Source organism: Macrotis lagotis, chromosome X (assembly GCF_037893015.1).
Source record: "Macrotis lagotis isolate mMagLag1 chromosome X, bilby.v1.9.chrom.fasta, whole genome shotgun sequence".
Taxonomy (NCBI): Eukaryota; Metazoa; Chordata; class Mammalia; order Peramelemorphia; family Peramelidae; genus Macrotis; species Macrotis lagotis.
Window position 1 is genome coordinate 290,738,422 of NC_133666.1, and position 25,278 is coordinate 290,763,699.

At 35.1% G+C, this 25,278-nt stretch overlaps 1 protein-coding gene across 5 annotated transcripts in view; it reads left to right on the forward strand.

The window, feature by feature from the left end:
- ADAMTS12 (ADAM metallopeptidase with thrombospondin type 1 motif 12) overlaps positions 1–18,330 on the forward strand; it is a 534,583-nt gene extending 516,253 nt beyond the window's left edge. For all 5 annotated transcript variants that reach the window (XM_074208421.1, XM_074208422.1, XM_074208424.1 and 2 more), the window contains one exon: positions 13,539–18,330. In XM_074208421.1, the coding sequence (XP_074064522.1) occupies positions 13,539–13,717 (179 nt within the window). In that variant the 3' untranslated portion in view covers positions 13,718–18,330. The remainder of the gene's footprint in view (positions 1–13,538) is intronic.
- Positions 18,331–25,278: the final 6,948 nt, after the last annotated feature.

Genomic DNA, 25,278 nt, shown 5'->3' on the forward strand with positions numbered 1-25,278 from the left:
TTTATGGTGACTTGTTTTTGTTAACCTTCTTCCACGACTGGCAGTATAGTATAGTAAGAAAAGCACTCTGTGTGAAATAATGCAACCAGTGGTGGAGTTTGTTTTTGGTTTTGTTTTTGTTATAGAGCTAGAAAGACCCTTCAAGATCATCTAGGTCAATCTTCTGGTTTTAAGATCAGTCAATAAGCATTCAATAAGCACCTGCTTACTCTTTGCCAACTACTGTGCTAATGTGGTGAAGCAGAGAAAAAAAGCAAAATATTCCCAGCTCTCAAGGAGCTTAAATTTTGAAGGGTAAAACAGACAGACAGATACATGCATACAAACAAAATAAATTCAAATTAGATCATTTTGAAGAGGAGGATCTAGAATATGGTGGGACCAGAAATAGCTTCTCTTGGAAGATTAAGCTTCAATTGATTCTTGAAGGAGAGTGGACATTCCAAGATCTAGAGGCAAGCAGAGTGGAAAATCATACCAGGATGAAACATCATACAAATGACTGGCTGGCATGAGTGGACCAAAAGAAATATGGAGGGAAGTAAAATGCTAAAAAACTGGATGGTTATGGAAAGAGGTAATAAAGGAATATCATTCTAAGAAAAATGAATTTTTAAAAAACTAACTTGAGAAAGAATAACTTCTTGAAAAAGAATATACTTTCTCAAGTTCATTTTAAAAATGATTATAATTTTATAATAAAATAGACTATAATTTTTTATGATAAAATAGGCTGTTCCAAGGACCACAGAATGAACTAACTTGTTGATTGACTGAAGAAAAGCTGGATCAGCTGAAAGAACTAGATGTTGAGCTAATTGAAGGAGAGTAGAATATTGCCACGGTCTATGGAGATGGCTGAGTTTGTTACTCTCTAGCACCATTTACAGCTTGAAAAAAGAGTAATTTCACAATTTTGCTGACTCCTCCATGCCCCTGTCTCCTTCTTCCAGTATGGTTTAAAAGAAAAAAGCAGAAGGAAAAGACAGATGTTACATTGATTTGGTGATCAGGGTAGATGTGCCTAATCTGTTTTTGATCCCTCAAGGCCTAAACCTTAATCTAGCTTTACCTTAAGGAGGCAGCTTCTAGAGAACAAAAAAGCAAACAAAGAAGAGTCTTTATTCTCAAAAGGTTTGAAAAGCACTGTGTCAGAGAGCTAGGAGGAGAAAGTAAAGGAAGAGGGTGAAGCAATAGTTTTGAGCCAAGGTTCTAGTTGTTGTTCTCAGCAATCAGCTGAAGGTCCTTGAGTTGACCATCATAGAACCTCACTTGGCCTCAGATTCCATGTAGAATATATATTATGTTTAAGATTCTTTCCAAATCTAAAATATTTTGTCAAAAAAAAACCCATATCAGTTTGAAGGGGAATTCATTGCCCTAGTGCTAAGAGCACTAGAGTGTGTCAGGAAGTCCTGACTTTAAATCCCACCTTTGACACTAGTTTATATGACCCAGAGGCAAGTCACTTAACCTCTCTAAGCTTTGGTTCCTTATCTCTAAAGGAGAAATAATAATAATACACATGGTGCTCACCTCATAGTTTTGTTGTGAAACTCTGAGACCATGTCTATAAAATACATGCACATTTGAAAACAGTTTGTGAATGCTGGCTGTTATTACTCAATATGAGCCTAGATGATCACTTGTTGAGAATGTGATGGCCTTTCAAATCACTTTCTACTATGAGATTCCGGGATTTATTTTAGCACTTCTATTAATAGTCTGAATGATCTAAACTAGACTATATGGAGTTCCATGTTTCTTATTTTACCTACTTGCCCCTTAGAGACAATGACTAATTTTGCACCACTTCATCTCCTAATCCATATCAGTTCAGTGCTTCTTCAATTGTAAGGGGAACATAAGTTAATTTCTTCATTCATATAAAAGTCAGAACCATTCTGATTTATAGAAGTCTAGAGTTTTGAAATATGGCCTAGTGAATGGAAGAATGGGTTAAGAGTTAGGAAAACAGGATCTGCCATTTGCCACCTGTGAGAACTTCATCAAATCATTAGTCCTCTGCAGGTTGGTCATTATGCTGATCAAGCTAGAAGTTCTAAGTGCTCAATTTACTCTGCGTAAATTGGTACAGGTCTTCCCAGGTTTCCTAAAAACCATCCCTCTTCATCATTTCTTACAGCACAGTTGTATTCCTTTATGTTATAAGTTCTTAGCCAATTTATGAGCATTCCCAGAGATTCCCACTGATGTCTCAAAAAAGAGCTATTATTATTTTTGTATATCCTTACAGTCTGTATGCTAGAATTAATTCCTCCCTTAATCTAGCCTACCTCTCATTCTTCCTTCTTTTCTTTTACCAAGATATAATAGAGGGACAGCTGTGTGGTTCAGTAGCTAGAGTATTGGCCCTGGAGTCTCCAGGACCTGCACTTAAATCTGACCACAGACACTCAGTACCTGTATGCCCCTGGGCAAGTCAATTAACCCTAATTATCTCAAAAATTCAGAACTACTTCCTGTTCTTATCTAATTGGACTCTGTGAACTCTGATGAGGATTAGGTTTAAAAGGGACAGATATATCATCATCCCTATATATTAGTATTAAGTAGTTTATCCTGGTTTAGTTCTTTGTTATTGTTCATTCCTGTTTGCTTTTTTTGTTTCACTTTTAAACTTCAAATTTTCCTTTCAATTCTGGTATTTTCCATTTTGTCAAGGAATGCTTGTAAGTTCTCTATTTTATTAAAAGTTCGTTCCCTGGGAAGCTAGGTGGTGCAGTGGATAGAGCACTGGCCCTGGAGTCAGGAGGACCTGAGTTCAAATGCAGCCTCAGACACTTAACACTTACCTAGTTGTGTGGCCTTGGGCAAGCCACTTAACCCCATTGCCTTGCAAAAACCTAAAAAAAAAAAAGTTCATTCCCCCTTCTCTTCCCCCCTTCTCAGTTTTGCTGAATAAGCAGTTCTTCACTAGGTTCATCATATACTTTGCCTTCTTGAATTTCATATTCCAAACTCTCTACTTTATAGTGGTAGCTAATAAATCATGTGGCATCCTAACTGTAGTTCTTCAGGACTTGAATTCTTACATTCTGGTTGCTTACAGTATTTTTTTCTTTGACTTACTAGCCTTGAATTTTGTTTGCAATGTTCCTGGGGGCTTTCATTTGAGTGTTTGTTTGAGGTAACCATGGAATCTTCCTATTTCTGTTTTGCCCTCTGGTTCTAAGAGAGTTAAGAAATTTTTTTTAAAAAGGTTTTGAAATATGAGGTTTAGGATTTATTATTCATGTAGTCCATTGATTTCTCAATTTTTTTCTCTTTTTTTAATCTTACTATCAAGTAAGTCGATTAGTTGATTTTGCTACAATACCTTACATTTTCTTTTATATTTTCAGATATTTTTACTTTGAATATTTTTTTGTCTCATGGGGTCACTGACTTATATTTGGTTCATTCTAATTTTAAGCAAGTATATTCCATGAGAAAGGTTTAGGATCTCTTGTGCCAAACTTTCTTCTTTAATGTCTCCTTTGTTTTCCTTTAATGCTTCATTTCATCCATAAAAGCATTGTAAATTCAGTTTTCAACTCTTGCTTCATCTCTTTTAGAAATTTTAGTTGAATTTGTGCCTAAGATGTATTTTTCTTTGAGATTTTGTCCATATAATTTTGGAGGGCTTCTGTTTTGGGGAGAGGACAGCAGTATAGTAGGGAATATTGCTGAAAAATTATGATAATACAGAAAAATAAGACAGGAAAAGAAACATTTATGAATCTTTTTAAATACAAGAAAACAGAAGAACTTTAGGAAAGGACAAAATAAGCAACTCAGTTTTGTTACTGCTGTGCTAATTTTAATATACTTTAAAATCCATTCATATTAGTTTGTAATTTCCTCCTATTTTGTCCTTTGTGAATTGAAATATTCATGTTTGTTGAAGTTTATTAAATTCATTACAAATTTTAAACATATATAATACATATGCACATATATCTACGATATACACAATTGGTTCTGTTTTATATATAATATATTTGACATTTTTATATAATGTATTTATATTAGACTTGAACATCCATGATTAATATCTAAGAAACTGTTATAGACCTTAGAGATTCCAAGACAAAAATAAGACTCCCCAGATCCTAGTGGGCTGTGTTTTCATACCAAATAAATACCAGGACAATTTTTTGAGCAAAAAATTCAATTTGGAACTAAATTATCCTATTTTCCCTGTAGATCTGTTTGAGTAATTGCCCAGCATCCTCTTTGCTTTGTACTGTAGAAATACAGTCCAGTAACCAGGCAACCAACAAGTGACTATTTCTATGGTGTCAAGATTAGCCTTGTTCAGTGTCACATTCATCAGCCTTTTGGTACCCTAGGAAATTCAGGGCAGTTGGGAGTCTGGAGCTGTTTCTTAACCTTTTATGATCTCTCTCTTTCTCCTCCTCCAAATGCCCTTGGGATAGCTACCTGAAGCTAGTCTTAAGATGAAGACTTTTCTCTCTAGTAATATTGCTTCTCCAGAATAATCTCTTTTTCACCTAAAAATGATCTTCATAGCCAGATAAGGAGAATTATGGGAAGTCATAATACTTACAAACAACATTGAACAGCTTTTTAATTTTTGATAATACATGGAAATAAATGTAAGAGAAGCTTTAATTACTCTTTGAATTCGTAATTTTCATTTATATAGCATAGGCTTGAGGCAAAAAGATTCTGCTTTGATACAACCCTTGTTTATAACTATTCATTCAACAAATACTTAATTAAGTGCATTTTTTCTACTTTATTAAGATTATCGAAAGTCTATCTGCTTTAGTCAATAGAGGGTTAGCCAGAAAGTCAGGAAAATATGGGTTAGTTGTATAACAATGGGCCAGTAACTTCTCAGTTTTTCAGGCCACAAAAGTCTAAGACTATAACTTACAGATAAACTAGCAATTCAGAGAAAGTTTGCATACTCAGATCTCCTTATACCAGTGAAGGCAGCAGGATGATATAGTGCATGGAGCATTGGACCAAAAATCAAAGAGACCTAAATTCAAATTCCACCTATGTGCCTCAGTTTCCTCATCTTCAAAATAAAGGTATTCAACTTGATGACCTCCAGGACCCTTGCAGTTTAAAATAGTTGAGTCTATGAATTCATAGGCCTGGAACAACAACAAAAGAGAGATAGAAGGAGAGGCTATGCTTGGCAGTGAAAGAAGAGAAATAAGATAAAGCTCCTACCCTCAAGGAGCTTTGTAACTTATTAGAGAAGCTTAAAATGTGTTTGCATTTAAATAGCACTTCTTGAACATTTATCATTTGATCACCAAAATGGTATAATGAAAATTATTCATTATTATTATTATTATTATTATTAGGAAAGCAATAAGCACTTATTAAGCAAGTACTATAGGGCAAGTACTGTGCTAAATCCTAGTGATACATATACAAGAAAAAAGATAGGCTTTGTCCTCAAGAGGCTTTTCATTCTGATGGTTGAAGAAGGGGGATAGATGGTGATGGAGATAATGGAGTGAAGATCCCCATACAAGAGCATGTTGTTGCAGTCAAAAAAGTCAGAAGCCCAGTGATGGGTGGAATGATGAATGGTTGGCCTGGGCTCCTTCCCTAAAATGGAAGCCCCAGAGAGAATGCAATGGCAGAAAGTACCAGAGGTAGAGGAATTTTCCAGGTTCAGAAAGCCCCAGGTGCTAAGGGAAGTTCCAGGGTAAGACTATGGGGCTGAGGCAAGTCTTGAGAGCCTGGAAATTCTGATTTACACATTAGAGTAGCATGGCATTATTTATAGATTTTTGAACTTGGTATCAGAAAGTTTAATTCCACTCTTAATCATACTTTCCTATTGTGTATTAGCAAATCATTCAACCTGAGCCACATTTCCCCATCTATAAAATGGAGATAACAATGCCTATAGTATTTATACCCATAGTTACTCTCAAAGTTAAATGAGATAATGTATGTAAAATGTGCTTTATAAGCCTTGGAGTGATGTAAATGTTAGCCAGTCCCATTTTGTGGTGAATAAATTGAGCCTACATCAAGTTGAGTTGTCCATAGTTATATAGCTAAGGTATTACATAGAAGGTTTGAGACTCTTACTCAGATCTTCTAGGACCCTAATGTTCTTTCTTCTCCATGTCATACTTTTCCTTTCAGCTTCAGGTCCACAGATTATGAACCAAGCATTCCCTGGGTGAGCAGGCTGGTAACGTTCCCTTTAAATTTCTAAATTCATTTCATATTTTATGACCTGGAGACAAACTGGAATTTTGCACTTCATTATAAGCATTGTATTTACTGAATGATGGATTCAATTGGATGATGAACACTGCAAATCTTTATTGTTTTCAAATAATAAAGAGAGCTGATGCAATTACAGCACTTGGCCTTATGATCATTGTGTAAATGAGCTATTAAACATAGGTCTATAATTCAGGGTTTAAATATAAGCCAGTGTAAATGTTTCTTATCCCTCCCCATCCTCCTTGCTCACTTTGTTCTGTGTCAGTGCAAAAAAGGTCTTCACTTTCCTCCAATGTAGACTATTCATCATTTCTTATGGCACAATAATGCCCCATTATATGAATATACCACAATTTCTTTAGCATCCCCAAAAGGATACTGCGCCCTTATTTTCTAATTTTTGACTAAATTTCTAATTTTTTCTTTGATTTCTTTGGGGATGTAGGCCTATTAGTGATATAGTTAGATTATAATGTATGCAATGTTTAGTAATTTGGGAGGGGCATAGTTTCAAATTGCTCTCCAAAATGGTTGGAACCATACCCATCTATACAGTCACTCTAGTGTATCTGTTTTCCCATAGCCCCTCCATTTGTCATTTTCCTCTTTTGCCATCTTTGTCAGTCTGTGGGCATGAATTCATGAGGTAGAACCTCAAGACTGGGGTTTTTTTAGGTTTTTGCAAGGCAAATGAGGTTAAGTGGCTTGCCCAAGGCCACACAGCTAGGTAATTATTAAGTGTTTGAGGCTGGATTTGAACTCAGGTATTCCTGATTCCAGGGCCAGTGCTTTATCCACTGCACCACCTAGCCACTCCTCAAGATTGTTTTAATGCCTATTTATTTAGTTATTAATAATTCTGAGTTTCTTATTTCTTGGATTTTTTTTTCCTTTGAAAACTGTCTTTCCTTTTCTTTGACTATTTGTTGAGGAATAACTCGATCTTGAAAATTGGAATGTGTTTTATATATCTTGTAAATGAGACCTCAAAGAAACTCATTCCTTCCAATTACCTATTTTTCCTTCTGATTCTTACTATTTTAGATATATTTGTACAAATTTTTTCAATAATATAGTCAAAATTGTCTTCCTTATTTTGTGTGATCCTATCACTTGTTTAGTCATAAACTCTGCCCTCTAACTCTCGATCTGAAAAGTAATTTCCTCCCTGATCCTCTAATTTGTTTATGATATGATCTTTTATATCTAAATCATAAATTAGTGAGTTCTTCCATTAACTTTGGTCTCTTTTTTTGTCATCTGGTTGGATTTTTTTACCATTAGTTTTTATTCTTCAAGGGCTAGTTAATTTTCCCATCTTCAAGCAACTCCTTGCTGAATGAAATATTCTTCAACTAGGTACCACTTTAAGTCATTACCTTTTAGGTAGGTTTACAGTTAAATAAATGCAGATTTAGGCTGGTACTCTCAAAAGGTAGCAACTTGGATTAAAAATATTACATACAAAAACAAACTGGGTACAATGCAAAACTTGACCTTTTTGCCTAAAACTGGCCCTGTCTTTTTAAGGAATTAATAAAGATATTAAATATATAAAACATAGTAATAAGCAGTAAGCCATAAGGCACTAGATTTTGTGGTTCAGATGATAAGTTAACAGTGTAGGTGCTGGAATAAAAATGGAAGGTTAAATGGAGGAAGTGGGTCTGGATTCAACCCCAACACTTTTTTCTCTCTTCTATAACTCTTCTTTAACTCTTCTTAACTCCACAAATGCACACATTTGCTGATACCTGTAAGCTGGGATTATATGACTAAGTAAACACAAAAACCTTGTTAAGTATGACTACTTTACCACCCCAGATTAGTCATGATGTCTCAGGATGCTATCCCAAACAGCTGACAGGTTTCTGGGGGAGAAGTCTGAAATCTCTCTGTATGGCGCTGAGCGCATTGTTGGGCCCAGTTATCCACAACTCAGTGTTCCCTGACATTTACTGACTGATAATATCCCACTATTTAGTTAGATAGTTAGACAACAAATAATTGCTAAGAATTTTCAACAAAAATATGCTGATGGAATTTTAGGACTTGAAGGGATTATGGAGGTCATTTTAGTCTACTACTCTCATTTTACAGTGAAATGACTTGCCCAAGAGCACACAGCAAAGGAGTAGCAGAACCAGAATTCAATTCTAGGTTTCCTGACTCCAAATCTAGTACTCTTTCTGCTACTAAATGATCTTGAGGTACTTTTTGGGGGGCATGAGGTAGAGGGAGGGGAGTCATAAACAAGTTGCCTTATTTTCAGGTCAGTGGAAATGTACCTGTTCGTATATTCAATATACATTGTTTTAATGATATCACTATTTGAACTTAAAATATATTTGAACTTAATATGAACTTAAACACCAAATAAAATGGATGTTTCCAGTTATTTAATAGACCAGTAAAAGATAATTTTTATTAGACATCAATTTTTCCCTTAAATATTTTTCTTTTGAAGCATATAAATTCAAAATATAGCTATGAAACTTGCTTATCTCTGCTTCTTTATATTTCTTCTATTCTTTTCTCTGAATTTTTAAAAGAGACCTTAATGATATCTTTTCCTTTCATTTCTTTCTTTTTTCCTAGCCCCTATCCAAATTGTAAAAATAAAAATATTAGGCCCTATAATAAATAATATACAGAGTTGAGCAAAACACATTCCTACATTGGATATCTGAAAAAGTATTTCTTATTCTACTGGATTCAAACTCCTGTCCTCCTGACTGACTCCAAGGCCAGTGCTCTGTCCACTGTACCACCTAGCTGCTCCCAATCTAACCTCAGATATTTGACACTTACTAACTGTGTGACTTTGGGCAAGTCACTTTACTCTGATTACCTCGCATCCAGGGCTATCTCAAGTCTTCCTGATTCAGACCTGGCCACTGGACCCAGATGACTCTGAAGGAGAAAGTTGAAGCTGATGACTTAGCACAGTCTCCCCACTCAAATCCAATTCATGTGCTTGTCATGGCATTACCTCCTTGATGTCATGGTCCTCTTTGGGAATAAAGGACAAACATCATCATCATCATCATCATCATCTTATTCAGTACTTGGTCTCTATCATCTCTTGGTTAGAGGATGGGAATATGAAGCATGTCATTTAGAGGATAAAAGTCATGATAATAATTGACCTTTGTAGTGATATTTATGGAAGAATTCAACCAAAATTTATCTCAGTTGAAACTCAAGCCAAACTTGTGTGATAATACACAAGGAAATTGATAGGCAGAGCTTTTCAGGGAATTGTCCCAAGCCCTGAAGCCAGTGCCACAGATGGAGAACAACCTTTGTTGTCTTTGAACCCCATTTTCCACATTCTCTTAACTATGCCATGGAAGGTCCCTTCTTGTCAGAGATGGATCTGTGAATTTCATCTTCAATACATGTTGATTTATTGGCCTTCAAAAGAAAGCCTGGTGAAAAAAGGACTCAGCTCTGGGCATGATGGGTATTATCCTTTATGTTCTAAGTTCCTTGAAAACAAATTCTTCAGGAAGAGTACAGACAGTGAGATTCTGGCAGCTCAACAGAGGAAATATTGCAGTGGAAAGAGGCCACAGTGATTGAAATGATGAGCTCTTTTTAAGGCAGGACATTTTTGAGTTTAATTCCTTTTTTTAAAAAAATATCTGAGGCTTCTGGAAAAGCATACTGTACCAATTTTTCCATTTAATTAACTGATCTATTTACAAGATATTCCTTGACATCTGCCTGGTTTTTGAAAGTTATTTTCTTCAGGAGTCCTCAGTAGCCTTTGCTCTATGCAAAAAAAAAAAAAAAAAATGACAACCTCAAAATGATAAACTGAGTTCTGAGAGGCACTCCAACAAAATCTAAAAAATTTTCTCTCATGGAAGAAGTCTATCAACTGTAGGCATTATATCATCTCTCTAAACTTCAAGAGCTCTTGGGTTTAGAGATAAAGGGGACCTTAAGAACCTTCTTATTAAACTCTCTCCTTTTGCAGGAGAGGAAACTAAGACCCAGACTGGTTAAATGACTTGCTCAAGGCTTCTCAGCTAGTAAGTGGCCTGTCAACATTTGAACCCAGATTAGTCAACATTTCTTAAATACCTACTATGTGGCGAAGCATTGTTCTTAGCATCACAGAAATAAAGAAGGGTTTAAAAAAAGTCCCTCCTCTCAAGGAGCCCAGGGTCTGGGAGAGGAGACAACATAAGAATTACTATGTCCAAACAAGTTAGATACATGATAAACAGGAAATAACATAAGGGAGGCATTAGGATCAAGAAAGTCTAGGAAAGACTTTTTTCTAGAAGATAAGATTTTAACTGGAACCCGGGAGACAAATGAGGAAGGAGAGCATTCTAGGTGAAGGATAGGTAGGGAAAATATTCGGTGTCTGGAGATAAGTACCTTATTTAGAGAATGGCAAAGAGGTTAGTGTCACTGAATGGAAGAGTATGTTGGGAGAAGGGAAATGCAAAATGAAAGAATTTTGGAAAGGTCCACTGTTAATTTCCCTAAATGTTCTGTGTTACAAATTTTTTTTTAAACTAAGACTAGATATTCTCTGAAGTCCCCTTTCTACATCTCTATTGTAAAAAGGAAAAAAAATAGGAATGGGGGCTAAGACAGGGGGCTAGGCTGTGTTTCAGCTCTCTATGCTGAAACAAAGATGAAATGAGCCTCACCTTTAAGGAACTTACAATCTAGCAGGGGAGATATGATGGATGTACAAGTAACTGCAGAATAAAATAAAAAATAGGAAGTATGTAACAGATAATGGATGTAATAAAGGTACAGATTGTCCTTAAAGGTCAACGAAAGGAGAAACCGCTTCCAGGGTAGAAGATCTGGGAAGGGCTCAAGAAAAAGATAGAATTTTAATTAGGTCTTCAAGGAACAACTTGGCTAAAGTATTATTTTAAGAGGTTTAAGAAAGGAAAGAAGAAAGGAAGAAAGGAAGAAAACATCCTAGCTATAGAGAATGGTGAAACAAAATCAAAAAAGTGAAATTCTTTCAAGGAGGTTGAGTGGTTCAGTTTAGCTTAAATGTATCACAAAGGGGAAATAAAAGAAACTAAGATGTTGATGGAAAAGTAGATAGGAGCTAGATTTTAGAGGGCCTTGAATGCCACTACCCTGGAATATTTGGATTTAATATAGTAGATATGTAGACAGTTACCTATAATAGAAAGATACAAGGGCAAAGCTGTGCATGAGGAGGATGAACATATATAATAAATTAGAAGGGGAAGAGATTGTAGTGAAGGAGATAAGTCAGAAGAACATAATGATCATCCAGTAAAGAAGTAAAAAAGAGCCGTGTGACAATTAGTGCAATGAGGATGAAGAGGGAGCAACTGACTTGGGAGATTCTACAGACAGAAACAATAGGGCTTCACAGTTCTGGCAGTGAAGGAAATTGAGAAGTGGTAGAAAAATAGGGGAGCCAGGACAGTAGAGAGCAGTTTTAGTGGAATTGTCAGGTTGGAAGCCAGAGGCAAGGGTTTGAGAAGAAGAGAATGAGAGGAAAGTGGAGGCAGCTATTCGAGATGGAATTTAACCTCACAAGTCAGGAGAGACATTGGGCAATAGGCAGTTAGGAAGGAACCAGTAGACAGAAAGAGATTGAAGACAAGTGCAAAGTTAACAGAGAAAGTGATCTTTTGGAGGAGGTGGTATGTTTGCACAGAGGGATTATATAAAGGAGTAAGGCAAGCTTTTCTATGATACAGGAGCAAAGGAGATAATGAAGAAAGCATCTCAATGATACAAAATAAGGGAGGGAAAGAAAAAAGGGAATTCATAGTGAATGGCCTCAATTTTTTCAGTAAAATGAGGCAAGGCTCTTAACTGAGAAGATGGAGGAAGGGGAAGTATGGGAGGTTTAAGAAGAAATGAAAAGGTTTAAAAGAACCATTGTGAAGAGTAGGATAATAAGTTAGAGCAGTATAGAAGGATTCCTTAGCAGCAGTGAGAACCCACTTGGGATTGTGTAATATAAATTTGTACTGAATCAAATCAGAATGGTTGCATATCTTTCTCCACCTTTGTTTAATAACAGTGAAGGATACAGATGGTAAGAATCATCCAAGGCTGAGACTTATCAAGAGAGCCAGAGACAAAAACAGGACAATATAGAGTTAATTGGTTCATAAAGAGGTCAAAAATGGAGGAAAAAGAGAAATTTAATAGTTGAGGGAAAATGGCCTAGGAGAAAACTGAAATTTAAGTTTTTTGGAGGACATGGTATATGGACAAAGAATGGGAAGGCAGAGGGGAAGTAGAAAGCCTCATATAACCTAAGATAAGGAGATTTGGGGATTCTTAAATAGAGAGGTAGTATGTGAGTTATGAACAAGATCAAGAATAAGATCATCTTTTTGTATGATTGAAGTGAGATAAATGAATAGGTCATAGGAAATGAGTAAATGAAAGAACTGAGAGCTGAGGTATTTGAGGAGTAGTCATTGCTTATTTTGAGATCCTGAAGTATGCGGATGGATTGAGAAAGAAAAATTGTGAGCCAAGTACCAAAATTGCTGAGAAAGAAAGGGGATTAACCTGGAGGTCTGTAAACAAATTATCAAGATTCTGATTAGGGGGTAGATATGAATAGCATAGACATGAATAGAAGGAAAGTTATTCAATGATGGAGGTAGGGGGAGAACCCAAAAATTCTTTACCTCTCTTTCTAACTTATCCCATTCCTCATGGGGCTTCTTTTAAACCTTTTCATCTCTTCTCAAACCTCCCAGGCTTCCCCCTTCCCATTTTCTCAATTGAGAATCTTGTCTCATTATTTTGAGGAAGAAAATGGGGAGGAAGGAGTATTCCCACTGGCTCACTTCAGCTAGCAAGCCAGGGACATGAGTGAAGCCAGTACTATAAAGGGTGGCCAGGTGATTATATTATTAAAAGAGAGCCAGATTTCAGTTATAGGATCAAAATTTTTAATGCCTTGCCTTTTGTTGAGATTCCAATTAATAAAATTTTAAATTGGGGAAGGATCTTTGAATTTTTAGGGAGTAAATGAAATAACAAAGCCAAGGCAGCAACTCAGTTACCAATAATTTACTGCCTTGCATTGTGGATATGTATATCTGTGACACACTCTCACCATCTGATTATAAACACCTTAAGGGTAGGAACTCTGAGGTCTTATTTGTACCAGTGCATACTATCATACCTTGCCTGTGGTAGATACAGTTGATGAATCTCCATGACCAAAAAGTTTCTGGAAATATAAGGATACCAAATTAACAAACAGCAACAAAAGCCATTCATTACAAAGCATAATTCTTTTATTTCTTTCACAGATCTACCTTGCATCAAAGACAAGCTATCATCCAGTTTCTGTCAGACACTGAAAACAATGGGCAAATGCTCTGTCATCATTCTCAGAGTTCAGTGCTGCCACACATGCTCTGGGTCTCATACCACCCAACCTCGACAGCAGAAAAATCCACGACGCTTCAGAAAATCCAAACGACTCTGAAGCCAGAAGGACCATCCTCCACCAAAGTCAGCAGCAACCTGCTAGACATGATGAGTTCTGGGTCTTGGGTTTATTTTACTGAGGCCTCAGTTCAATTATGTTATTTGAAACTGGGTCATCTATCCTAAGAAATGTTGTTGAGCTGTAATGTGTGCTGATCTCTGGCAGAAAGGTGGCAGGCCCAATCAGGTTAGCTTTTTGGATTCCTGCCATTTTTTATAGGGCAGAACATCTATGAAAGGTCCCAAATTGGATAATTCTATAAAGATTTGTGTCTTCTCAAATAACGTAAGGGGTCCCATATTTCCATTCTACCTCAGACGTGCCATGACAGAGACCTGTAGTTACAGAGGTTACAATGAAATCCTACTGATTTACCTTGATCTGATCCACTTACCTGCCCATCAAAACGGTTTAGCATCCTCAGAGAGTTAGTTTATAGATCTTAACAATGATATTTACCAATTCCTGACCCAGACTGAGGGGTTAGATTAGACTAACCACTATCCAATGAAAAGCAGAATGAAAGAATTAGTATATCCCTTGACTAATCTTACCAAGTCCTCTATCTATATAGATTGTGTCTCTACCCTGAGATATTAGAAAATGAGAAACAAGCTTAAACTGAAGGTTGAGAAATTGGGGAAGAATTAACTTTTTTGGAGGGTCTACTAAAAGTGAGGGAACAAAAAACAAATAAACCTGACTGAAATATATTATATACATACATACATACATACATATATTTCCATTATAAAGTAATTTGCTTTTGTGTTCTCTCTTCTGCCCCAGGAAATATCCCTTCACTAAAACAGAAAGGAATGCTTCTCTTCTACCTACCCAATTCTATCCCCAAGCTTATTCTTGATAAAATCACTTTACTGCTGGTCTGCTGAGGGATGTACCACACGAGTTAATGGAAACACATCATTAGCAATCCTAAATTAAAGAATTAGATGCTAGAGAATGATCTGCAGAAGTGAAATTAAACATTAAAAAAGAATGGTGTTAAATTCCCCAAACTAATATAAGCAACTTCCTCAGTTATCTCCTCAGAGAGCCACAGCAGTTAGTGTTATACTTTCCAACTTGCTATAGATTAAACTGCTTTAGGAAATGAATGAGTAATACCTGTTAGTGGCAGTAGGAAGTCTTTTTTTTTTTTAACATTATTTGGTTTTTCCTGAGGATTAAAATAAAACCTTGAGTAGAATGGTTAGAACTTCTATTTTTGTGAGCTTTTGTCAAAGTGTTCACAAACTATAGTCTTCCATGAGAAAGGGTTGTGATGGGTAGTATAAAGTCTTCAGCCTCAGTGATAGAGAGTGATAAAGCTTCAAGTAAGCCCTCTATAAGTACTTGTTCAATTAAATCCAATAAATCTAGACTAGTGTATACTTAGTTTTATTCTTGAAACTAGGCACATAAGAGGCAAAAACTGAATATTCCCTGATATGAAGGAGTTTACATTCTACTGGAGAGGGAAAAACATTTAACAAGCTAAAATATATGTATATATATATATATATATATATATATAAAATATACATATAATTACAACCTGATAAAAAATAGTATGAACAATGACATATATATATGCTTACAGCTATCAAAAATAATTACAATGAACTAAAAAATTCAGAAAAATACATGTAAAAATCACTCTGCTAGACTCTGAAAGAGATGTAAAATTTAGATAAGACACTGTCTCTGCCCTTGTGGAGTTTATAGTCTGATATTTTTACTTGCTGAATAGAATTGATCTAGGAGCCTGGAATCTCAGATAGCATGATTTGAGTCAATCTCAGCTCCTGGGGTAGAATAATAGAGTACAGTTTCCTCTTTCATCTCCAATTGACACTTTTAGCAATTACCTTAAAATTTAGCAATTTACTGTTCAAATAAATTGATTACTCTTAGGAAGTCTCAACAGACTTGAGCATCTGTAGTCAGTTAAGTTGGTTAGAACCCAGGGTGAAGGGAGGACGATATTGCTGTTTTGATTTCTGAATCTTACCTGAACAAGGAAGGACCAGGAGAACAAGTGTGTGGATCAATGTAGACCCCCTAAGGGAGTGAGAAACTAGTCTAAGTACTCACCTCTCAGCAGTTAGCATTGTTACCTTTGTGGAAGAGAGAGCACATTTCCAGATTCATCAACATTTCAACTCTAATTATGTATTTCATCTTCTAATGAGGCAATTTATTGTCAGCTGCAGTTACCTGTAATCCCTTAGAACATCGGTCAGTTCAGTAGAATGGTGCTATTGAATAATGGTGCTGAGGTCTGGATGGTATCAGAAATAATATATTCCTATATGTATATAGATAGACATAGACATATGAAACTATACATATTTTGTACAAAATGATACTTAATGGTGTTGCTGGCCAATGCCAGTTCTATTACTTCGATATTATATGCTTAAAGTTTATGTTATATGCATTTTATTTTTCAAACTATGAATGTCAAACTCTCCAAGTGTAAAAGATGAAGGAAAAACTGATGAATTTATATGGAATAGGGCTAAATTTTAAGGCAGGGAACAGAATGAAGGTTAGTTATATTTTCTGTTATCAGGAAAATGAGCTTTTCACATTTCTAGAGGTGATAGGAATGGTCAAGATGGAGGCAGAAGTCTAGAAAGTGTAAGAAGAAAATCTTTTTATGATGGAAAATTTGGCAGACTTTGTTCCCAAAACATTTATGAGTATTAGTTATCCTGAATTATCCAGTTTATCTTAATGTAACCTGACTATTAGATCTTTATGCTTAACCATGGAAGTCTAATAAATAACATAAGGGATCTAAGCCTGTAATCTTGTCTATGACATTCTTTCAGTATTGATCTGTTGGTATCCTACTGTATTCTACAGGCTTAACCCTGCCTATTTTCATGAAAGGAAAGAGGATTCTTAACATATTTTCAAGGAGACTATGTATTATCTAACCAAATGAGAGTAGTAGCAGTGAGAGAATTCTTACAGTCGAGGTGCAACACAGAAAAAAAAGTCAGATTGATCTCCATGGGTCAGCACCAGAAAGTAGACATATCATATATCATATATTCACTTCCTAGAGACATACTCAAATACAGGATTAATTGTTCATCTGATACACCAACTTGTACAACAATATTGATAAATCCTTAAAATATGAAAGCATGTTTCATATAGCAGGCATCCAACCAAAAATATAAGAGTCAACCAAATTATTCAATGACTAATGAGCTGACAGATTTCAAAGCTGGCAACATGAGAGGGAACCTTAGATTAATAAAGATAGGGCTGTATGCTCTGGAAGCAAAAACCTGACAAACTGTTCTTCTGACACTCAGAGATATGAAGCAGGATTGGTGCTGACTTGATTTTCTTTCTACTTTAAAGGATAAAGAGTTAGGTTTGGAATTGATATTCAAGTATATATCTATAGCTCTTGGAACCCGAAAAGATTGCTGCAGGTCCTAGTGCTGAAATAATGCTGTAGGAGGAAAAAGAACTGACTTTACATGTTAATAGGGACATTTCCACTAAGTGATGTGCAGATTCAATTTTTGTAAATCAAGTCATATATTGATTACAGGAGTTTGGGATTCAGATCAACCTTATACTTTGTGACTGTAAAGTAAAGAATTGTTTTATGTTAAAAAATCATCTAATTTATCTATTTTATTTGAATTTTTGTAATAATTTTATTAAACCAGAATCCACCTGTATCTTAAATCTTCACTAGTTGCCAAATGATATGTTTTTAGGATCAGATATAGAAAGTACTATAGAAGTTTCACAAAATTTTCAGCTAACTTTTAGAATCTCTAAGAATTCAGCGTAACTTAGGAAGCCAAATAATCTGGTATCCCTCCCTGAAGGATACCAGTTGAAACCCAAAAGGTATAACAGATAAGAGTTTTGAGTCTGGAGTCAGATGGACTTGAGTTCAAATTCAGCCTCAGATAGAAGTTATGTGACCCTTAATAACTTACTTAATAGGCTATCTTCCTCAGTTTCCACAACTTTAAAATGGGGGTGTCAATACTAGCACCTCCCTCCCAGAATAACTGTAAGGATCAAATGAGATAATTTGTAAAGAATTTAGTACAGTGTCTGATGTAGGTGCTTAATAGATGTTTGTTTCTTCATTCCTTCTTTCAAATCTCCCAGTCCAAATATGACTTGAACACAAAGATTGCAAAGTTTCAATCTTCTACTGTATGAGTTCAGGGCAAAGCCCAGGGACAGTATCTGGTGCTCAGCTGCATGCAGCTTCAGGAGACAGACCACAATTACAGATATTACAAATAGAATGGTGCTGCCTTGTATCATTTATATTTCATGTGACTCAGTTTACATTACTAATGCTTTGTTATTATTAGTTGTAATATTATTTACAATTTCATGGTTGGGGAAGCACAATTATACCTGTCTCTGTCCTCAGGAGTAGATAGTATAGTTGCAATGCTATACACAGAACAACAGTGCATTGCCTCCCTGCTTTATGGTTTTGTAGATCCCCCTTATTAGTCTCCTTAGAGATGTACTTACACCTCAAGAATGATAAGAAAAATTGAAATGATAACCTGCCTTTCTGGAGGATCAATAAATGGCTGCATTCATTAGTGTTTTCTGTGTGACTCTTTTTTTATATAATTTAATATTTTCACAACAATTTGTGATTACCACTTGCACAACATACTTGTTTTTAGATTCTCATGAGTGCATCTCATTGTTGCCTTAGCAATCTTCTGTTATGAACAATGACTTGAAATCTAAAAGAATTTTGCTGTTTTGATGATGCTGTAATAAACAAAGGAGGCATAAAGGAAATGCTAGGGAACATGGGAGGAAGAATGGGGGGACTTATACATAATCATGGAGTGCAAGAAGGAATATATCAAATATGACCTAACCTGGTCAAAAGGAAACAGAAAAGCCCACAAAAGCTGTTGTAGAAATACTTCAACTCAGGGCAGCTAGGTTGCACAGTGGATAGAACACCGACCCTGGAGTCAGGAGGACCTGAGTTCAAATTCAGTCTCAGACACTTAATTACCTAGCTGTGTGACCTTGGGCAAGTCACTTAACCCTATTGCCTAGCAAAAACTAATAAAAAAAGAAAGAAATACTTCAACTCTATCTGGATATAGATAGAAATGGGAGTAATAAGAATCTAAGAAGGAAGAAGTTAATCATGAACAAAATAAATTCTAAACTTTGAGAGAAAGGAAGAAAAGATTAGAACCTAAAAGAGGGAACAAAAAGGAGATAAAAAAGTATGAGGACATGATGAAGAGAAATGCACAATTATTATACTTGTGAATGGCATGAATTCACATAAAAAATATAGCAGAATGAATTAGCAAAATCCAGCAATATATTGTTGGCAGGAAACCCACTTAAACCATAAAGACTCTAATAGAGTTAAAGAGTTGGAGCAAAATCTACAATACCAAAGCTGAATGCAAAAATAGACATAATTGAGAGTGTCAGCTAAGTGGTGCAGTGAATAGAGTGCCACATCTGAAGTCAGGAAGACTCATCTTTCTGAGTTCAAATCTGGCTTCAGAACAAACTAGCTGTGTGACCCTGGACAAGTCATTTAACACTGTTTGTCTCAATTTTCTCATCTGTAAAATGACCTGGAGAAAGAAAAGCAAATCATTCCAGTATCTTTTCCAAGAAAACCCCAAATAGGATCACAAAGAGTCACACATGACTGAAACTGAACAAAAATGATCAGTAAGAATACTACATTTTGCTAAAAAGTAATGTAAACAATGTTATTTCCAGCATTTACTATATCCACAATAGCATTCCAAATATTCAAAGGAAAATTTAAATGAATTACAAAGAGAAATAGTAAAACTCTAATAGTGGAAGATATCAATGTGCTTCTCTAAAAAATAAATCTAACCAAAAATAAGAAGAAAATTTGATGTGAAAGACCTCTTATGATAATTAAATGAGAATAGAAAAGAGCATATATATATATATATATATATATATTATATATACATATATTTCAGACTGTTCAGGATTTTATGTCAAAAATAGATAATCTTTAGGACATAGAAAAATCTAACAAATATAGAAAAGAAGAAATATTATACCTATCATTATTAACCATAATGTGATTAAAATTTTTTAAAGGCCAGTGAAAAAAATACTAAAACTCAATTGGAGATTATATAACTTGATCCTAAAAGAACAGTGAGTCATGGTGAGTCAAAGAACAAATAAGAAAATTATAGATAATTCCATTTAAGATAATGAGACAACATATCAAAATTGTAGATATTCAAACCAGATGTTTAAGGGGAAAATAAATAAATCTAAACCCTTCCATTACCAAAAAAAAATGATAAAGAATGCAACTAAAAAAACTTGAAAATTAACATTTTAAAATACCCTAATTAAATGCTAAAATATAAATCTCCAAAATTAAGGAGAAACTTATTAAAAATTGAAAACAAACAAAAAACAAATCTAGGAAATATTTCTAAAAATAGTAATCCATTATCTAATTTGATTAAAAAATTTAAAAAGGCAAAACAAAATTACTCATATCAAAAAATGAAAAAAGGAGAATTCACAACAAATGAAGAAATTCTGTAACAGAATTTTTTTGGTTCAACTATATGCCAATAAAAATGACAAATTTAATAGAGACTAACTAAATTATCAAGAAAAGAAGAATATAAACAACCCAATATCAAAGGAAGAAATTGAACAAACCATAAATGAACTTATAAATGCACCAGTGAATTCTATAAAATAATTTACAAAACTAGCAATAGAAGCAATCTTATCAAATCTTTTCTATTTTACAGATAAGCTCATGCTACCTAAACCAGGAAAAATCAAAATAGAAAAAATAAACTATTGATTAATGTCCCTAATGAGCACTAATGCAATTTTAAGAAATCAAATAAGGACAAAGAATCTAAAAAAAAAAGAGCATATCAAAATCTACATGTTTATACCAGGAATGCAGAATTAGGAAAACTATAAACTTAAGAATATTAATAATAAAAATGAAAAAATATATGATTATATTAAATAGAAAAGTTGTTTCTGTTTTTTAAAGAGAACAATAGAAATCATTGAAATAAATGAACCTTTCCTTAAAATGATAAATAGCATATATCAAGAGCTATCATTAAATGTAATAAGAATAAATTTGAATCCTTTGTAATAAAATGAAGGATAAAACAAAGATATCCGTTTCCATCACTTCTATTTGACAGATGCTGGGAAAACAAGGGAACTGAGGTAATAAACATAGATAAAGAAGAACAAAATTATTACTTTTAATTTATGATATGATTGTGTATTTAAGAATCATAGAGAGTTAACAAAAAAATGAATGAAAACAATTTCACCAAGATTTCAGGCTATAAAATAAATCCACACAAATCATTACCTTTTAATGTATCAATGAAACCTAGAAGGAGAAGATAGTATTACAAAGTCTATTTAAAATTACTAAAGAATATATAAAATCGGGGGCGGCTAGGTGGCATAGTGATAAAGCACCGGCCTTGGAGTCAGGAGTACTTGGGTTCAAATCTGGTCTCAGACGCTTAATAATTACCTAGCTGTGTGGCCTTGGGCAAGCCACTTAACCCCATTTGCCTTGCAAAAAACTAAAAAAAAAAAAACAAAAAAAACACAAGAATATATAAAATCCTGGGAAGTCCACCTACCAACTAAGAACCATAAAAACTAGAAACCACCATTTACTTAAAGACAATCCTTAAAAGATTGGAAATATGTTAAGTAGGGAGAGTCAGTATAATAAAATTCTTCAAAAACTATATAAATTTACTTATTCAGTGTCTTACCAATAAAACTACTAAAGTCCTTATAGAAATATGCAAATAATAACAAAACATTTATGGAGACAAAAATGTTAAAGAATCTCAAGGAAAATAGTTTTTAAAGGGGAACAATGAAGGAGACTGAGCAACAGTAGATCTCAAACTATACTACAAAGCAATAATTCTCAGAACAGTTTGGTATTGGTTAAAAATTAATTTGCCAATCAGTAGAATAGATTAGGTATACAACATAGAGGAGCAAATATATCAAGAGGCCTTGTGTTCACTAAACACAAAGCCCAAATACTGGGATAAGGATTTGAAATTTGATTTTTTTAATTGCTTGGCAAATTGTACAGCAGAAGGAAGAAATTAAATTTAGATCAATCCCATATGCCTTATACCAAGATAAACTCTAAATGAATATGTTATGTTTAATAAAAGTTCACAACACAAATAAGAAAAACATAAATAAAAATCACCTATCAGATCTGTGGGTAGAAGAAAAGTTCATAACAAAATAAGGGAAAGAAATGATCACATAAAATAAAATGAATAACTTTGATTACTTAAAATTGATAAGTTTTTGTACAAATCCAATTAAAGTTAAATTTAAGAGGGAAATAACCAGGGTTTAAGACATTTTTGGAGCAAGTTTCTCTGGTAAAGGCCTCGTTTCCAAGTTATGTAAGGAACTGATTCAAATTTATAAGAATAAGAGTCATTCCCCAATTGAAAAAAATGGTCTAAGAATATGAGCAGACATAGCTCATATCCTTACAGAAACCCAGGTTGTCTGTAGTCAGAAAAAACTCCACATCACTAATAACTGGAAATATATAAATTAATGTAGTCCTTCAGTTCCAACTCACAACCAGAAAGACTCCCCCCAAAATAGAAAATGACAAATGTTGAAGGGGCTCTAGGAAAACAGGTACATTGATGAGCTTCTTGGTAGTCTTGCTAATAAACTCTGGTATGGGTCAGAACTAACTTGCTTGGGAGAAGAGTTCAATCAGCATTGCCAATAATGGACAATTAACTAGAAGCCTGAGAATGTTCAGATGCTCAAGAACTACTGTCATTTCAAGAATAAGATGTATTCTTGTGAGATGCACAAGTACATGTGCTGCTGAGGTGAGCACTTTTTTTTTCTTTTTTGTCGGGGGAGCAACCAGACTCCCTGGAGTGGAGGGTTGAGGCTGGGTTTGGGGGTTGACTCTGGGGCTAGGTCTGGATCTGGACCTGGAGCTGGGCCTGGGCCTGAGTTAGAGTTGGAGCTATAAAGGGAATGGTCGGGGGTGAAGATTGGGGAGTCAGGACCTGGGGCAGAGGTATCATAGGCTGGGCTGGGACTTGGCTGTTTTTTTCAGACTGTATCCTCAGCTGGTCCAGGTGCTTCTATGGGGTTCCTACTGACCTTTGGGGAGGAGGGTGTTGGTGGAAATTCAAACTCTACCTTATCTTCCTTAGCCACTGGAGAGGCTATGGTGGTGGCTAGCACTTCTGATTTGACAGTGTCAGTAAACTTTTCGTGGGGTGAGGTTGATATAGGATACAGGGGATGTGAACAGGCTTGAGACATTGAAATCGATATCTCCTGGGAAGAGAGTATCTGAATTCTGGATCAAAGCCTGCACCATCACCATCATTTGGATAGAAGACACTGAGGCTGTATTCTGGTCCCTATCTCTCAAGGGGACTAAGTTGGAAACTCAAAACTAAATGGGAAATCCAAATGATCCTTTGGGTCTTGCAAGACAAGAAACTACATGTTCTACTTTCACTGATAGCTGATTGCTTTCAACCAATTCATCAACAACCATTTATTAAACACATTTAAATATAAAGAAAAGTAAAAAACAGGGGGGTGGCTAGGTGGCATAGTGGATAGAGCACTGGCCCTGGAGTCAGGAGTACTTGAGTTCAAATCTGGCCTCATACACTTAATAATTACCTGGCTGTGTGACCTTGGACAAGTCACTTAACACTATTGTTTTTCAAAAAGAAAACAAAAAAAAAAGATGCTATGTGCTTTAAGCAAGGATAGTGGCTATGCCTCACCCATAAGCGAATTTATAGGGTTGGTATTCATAACAGTTGGATTAAATTTGAGACTATTATTCCCAATGATCAAGATGAAATAGAGGAAAATGTACCCCTGAAGTTGTTTTTCTTTTTTTAGGTGGGGAAGGGAAGAATCTTTTGTTCTTGCTGTGTCTTTTCAGGAAGTACCCCTGTGCAAAAGCTAAATGAACTTCATTAGGTAAATGATATTGGGGCATTAATCAGTAATATTAATAAGATCGAAAAGATATACTAGAATAAGGATTTGAGCCAAGGGCATTAAAAAGACACATTTTTAACCCTCATGGATCTCCCTAGGAACCTGAGGAACCCCCATTCACCAAATGAGAACTGGGATAAAGATCCCCAGGGATTATACAGGATTATTTTCTTGGTATGTTTTTCTCTCTAAACATTCAATTATGTTATCTCAAAAATATTTCTTCTACAGGCACTACAGAGTATTTCCATGAGCTGAATTTCCTCTATTTTGCTACAAAATTTCCTTGACATTTAGTTATCCTGGAGTTTTGTTAGAGCAGCCTAGACTCAATCCTGAACTAATATTATGTGAATTCTGTTCATTTAAACCTAAATTATTTGGTCGCCAAACCAATTTGGCAAACATAAACTTAGAAAGCTACTCTTCTCTCCCCTTGCCTCATGCCACTATTTGCAGGGATCATGTCTTATCCCATTAGAATTCTGCTCAAGACACATACATAAGTATGTGTGTGTACACACACACAGACATTATCATATTTTTGTGGAATGGGACTTCATTCAAAGTCACCTTCACGGCTCCATAGGAAAGAAAACCTATAGGAGAGAACTGACAACACTGATCAATTAATAGGCAACTACACCTTTCTTTTCAGCCCTAGGAATGAAATCCTACAGATTTAACTACGGCAAATTAGCTTAAAGAGACATCCAGACAAAATTGCAATCTGTTTTCAGCTGATTGTCTTGCATCTGTTTTTGATTCCAGACAATAGATGACCTAATGAAGCATGAGACTAAATTAACCTTCTTTGAGCCTCTGTGAATTTAGAAATGGATTAGTTATATGTTGGCTGGGAATGTGGCACATACTGGTTCCTTTATGAAATGTTAAGGAGCAGAGCAATCTCACAAACAAAATCTTCTATTTGCTTGGTGGTTGGGGAGCAGCTATGCTTGATGAAAACTGGAACATGGCAGGAAGGTTGGAAAGGAAATGAAAAATTGACAGTGAGCATAGTAACAATGTACTCTTTAAATATGCCACTGAAAGCATGTGGTTTTCTAAGAAATTCAATCAAACTGAGACTATTTAGGGAGAAGAAGTTGGCAGGGAAGGGAAAGTGGGCACAAGACTACACTCTGTTCAGACCTCAATTACCTTTTGTAGAAAAGGTAATTGTTCTAAACAAATAATAGTCAGAAGCTCCATGGACCTATAATTGAACCATAATTTATACACTGGAGATATTTCCCTGATACTCAAGTCATGTTTGCTAATTTCTGTGTGGAAAATTCCAAGAGCCAATTTTATTCCACAAACTTAAATATCTTTTGACCCATTATCACACTGACTGAATGTATTTCCCCCAAAAAGTCAAAGACAGAAAGGTCTTACACATACACTTTTGTGGCAGAAAATAATCAGAAAATAAAGTGAACTATTATCAATTG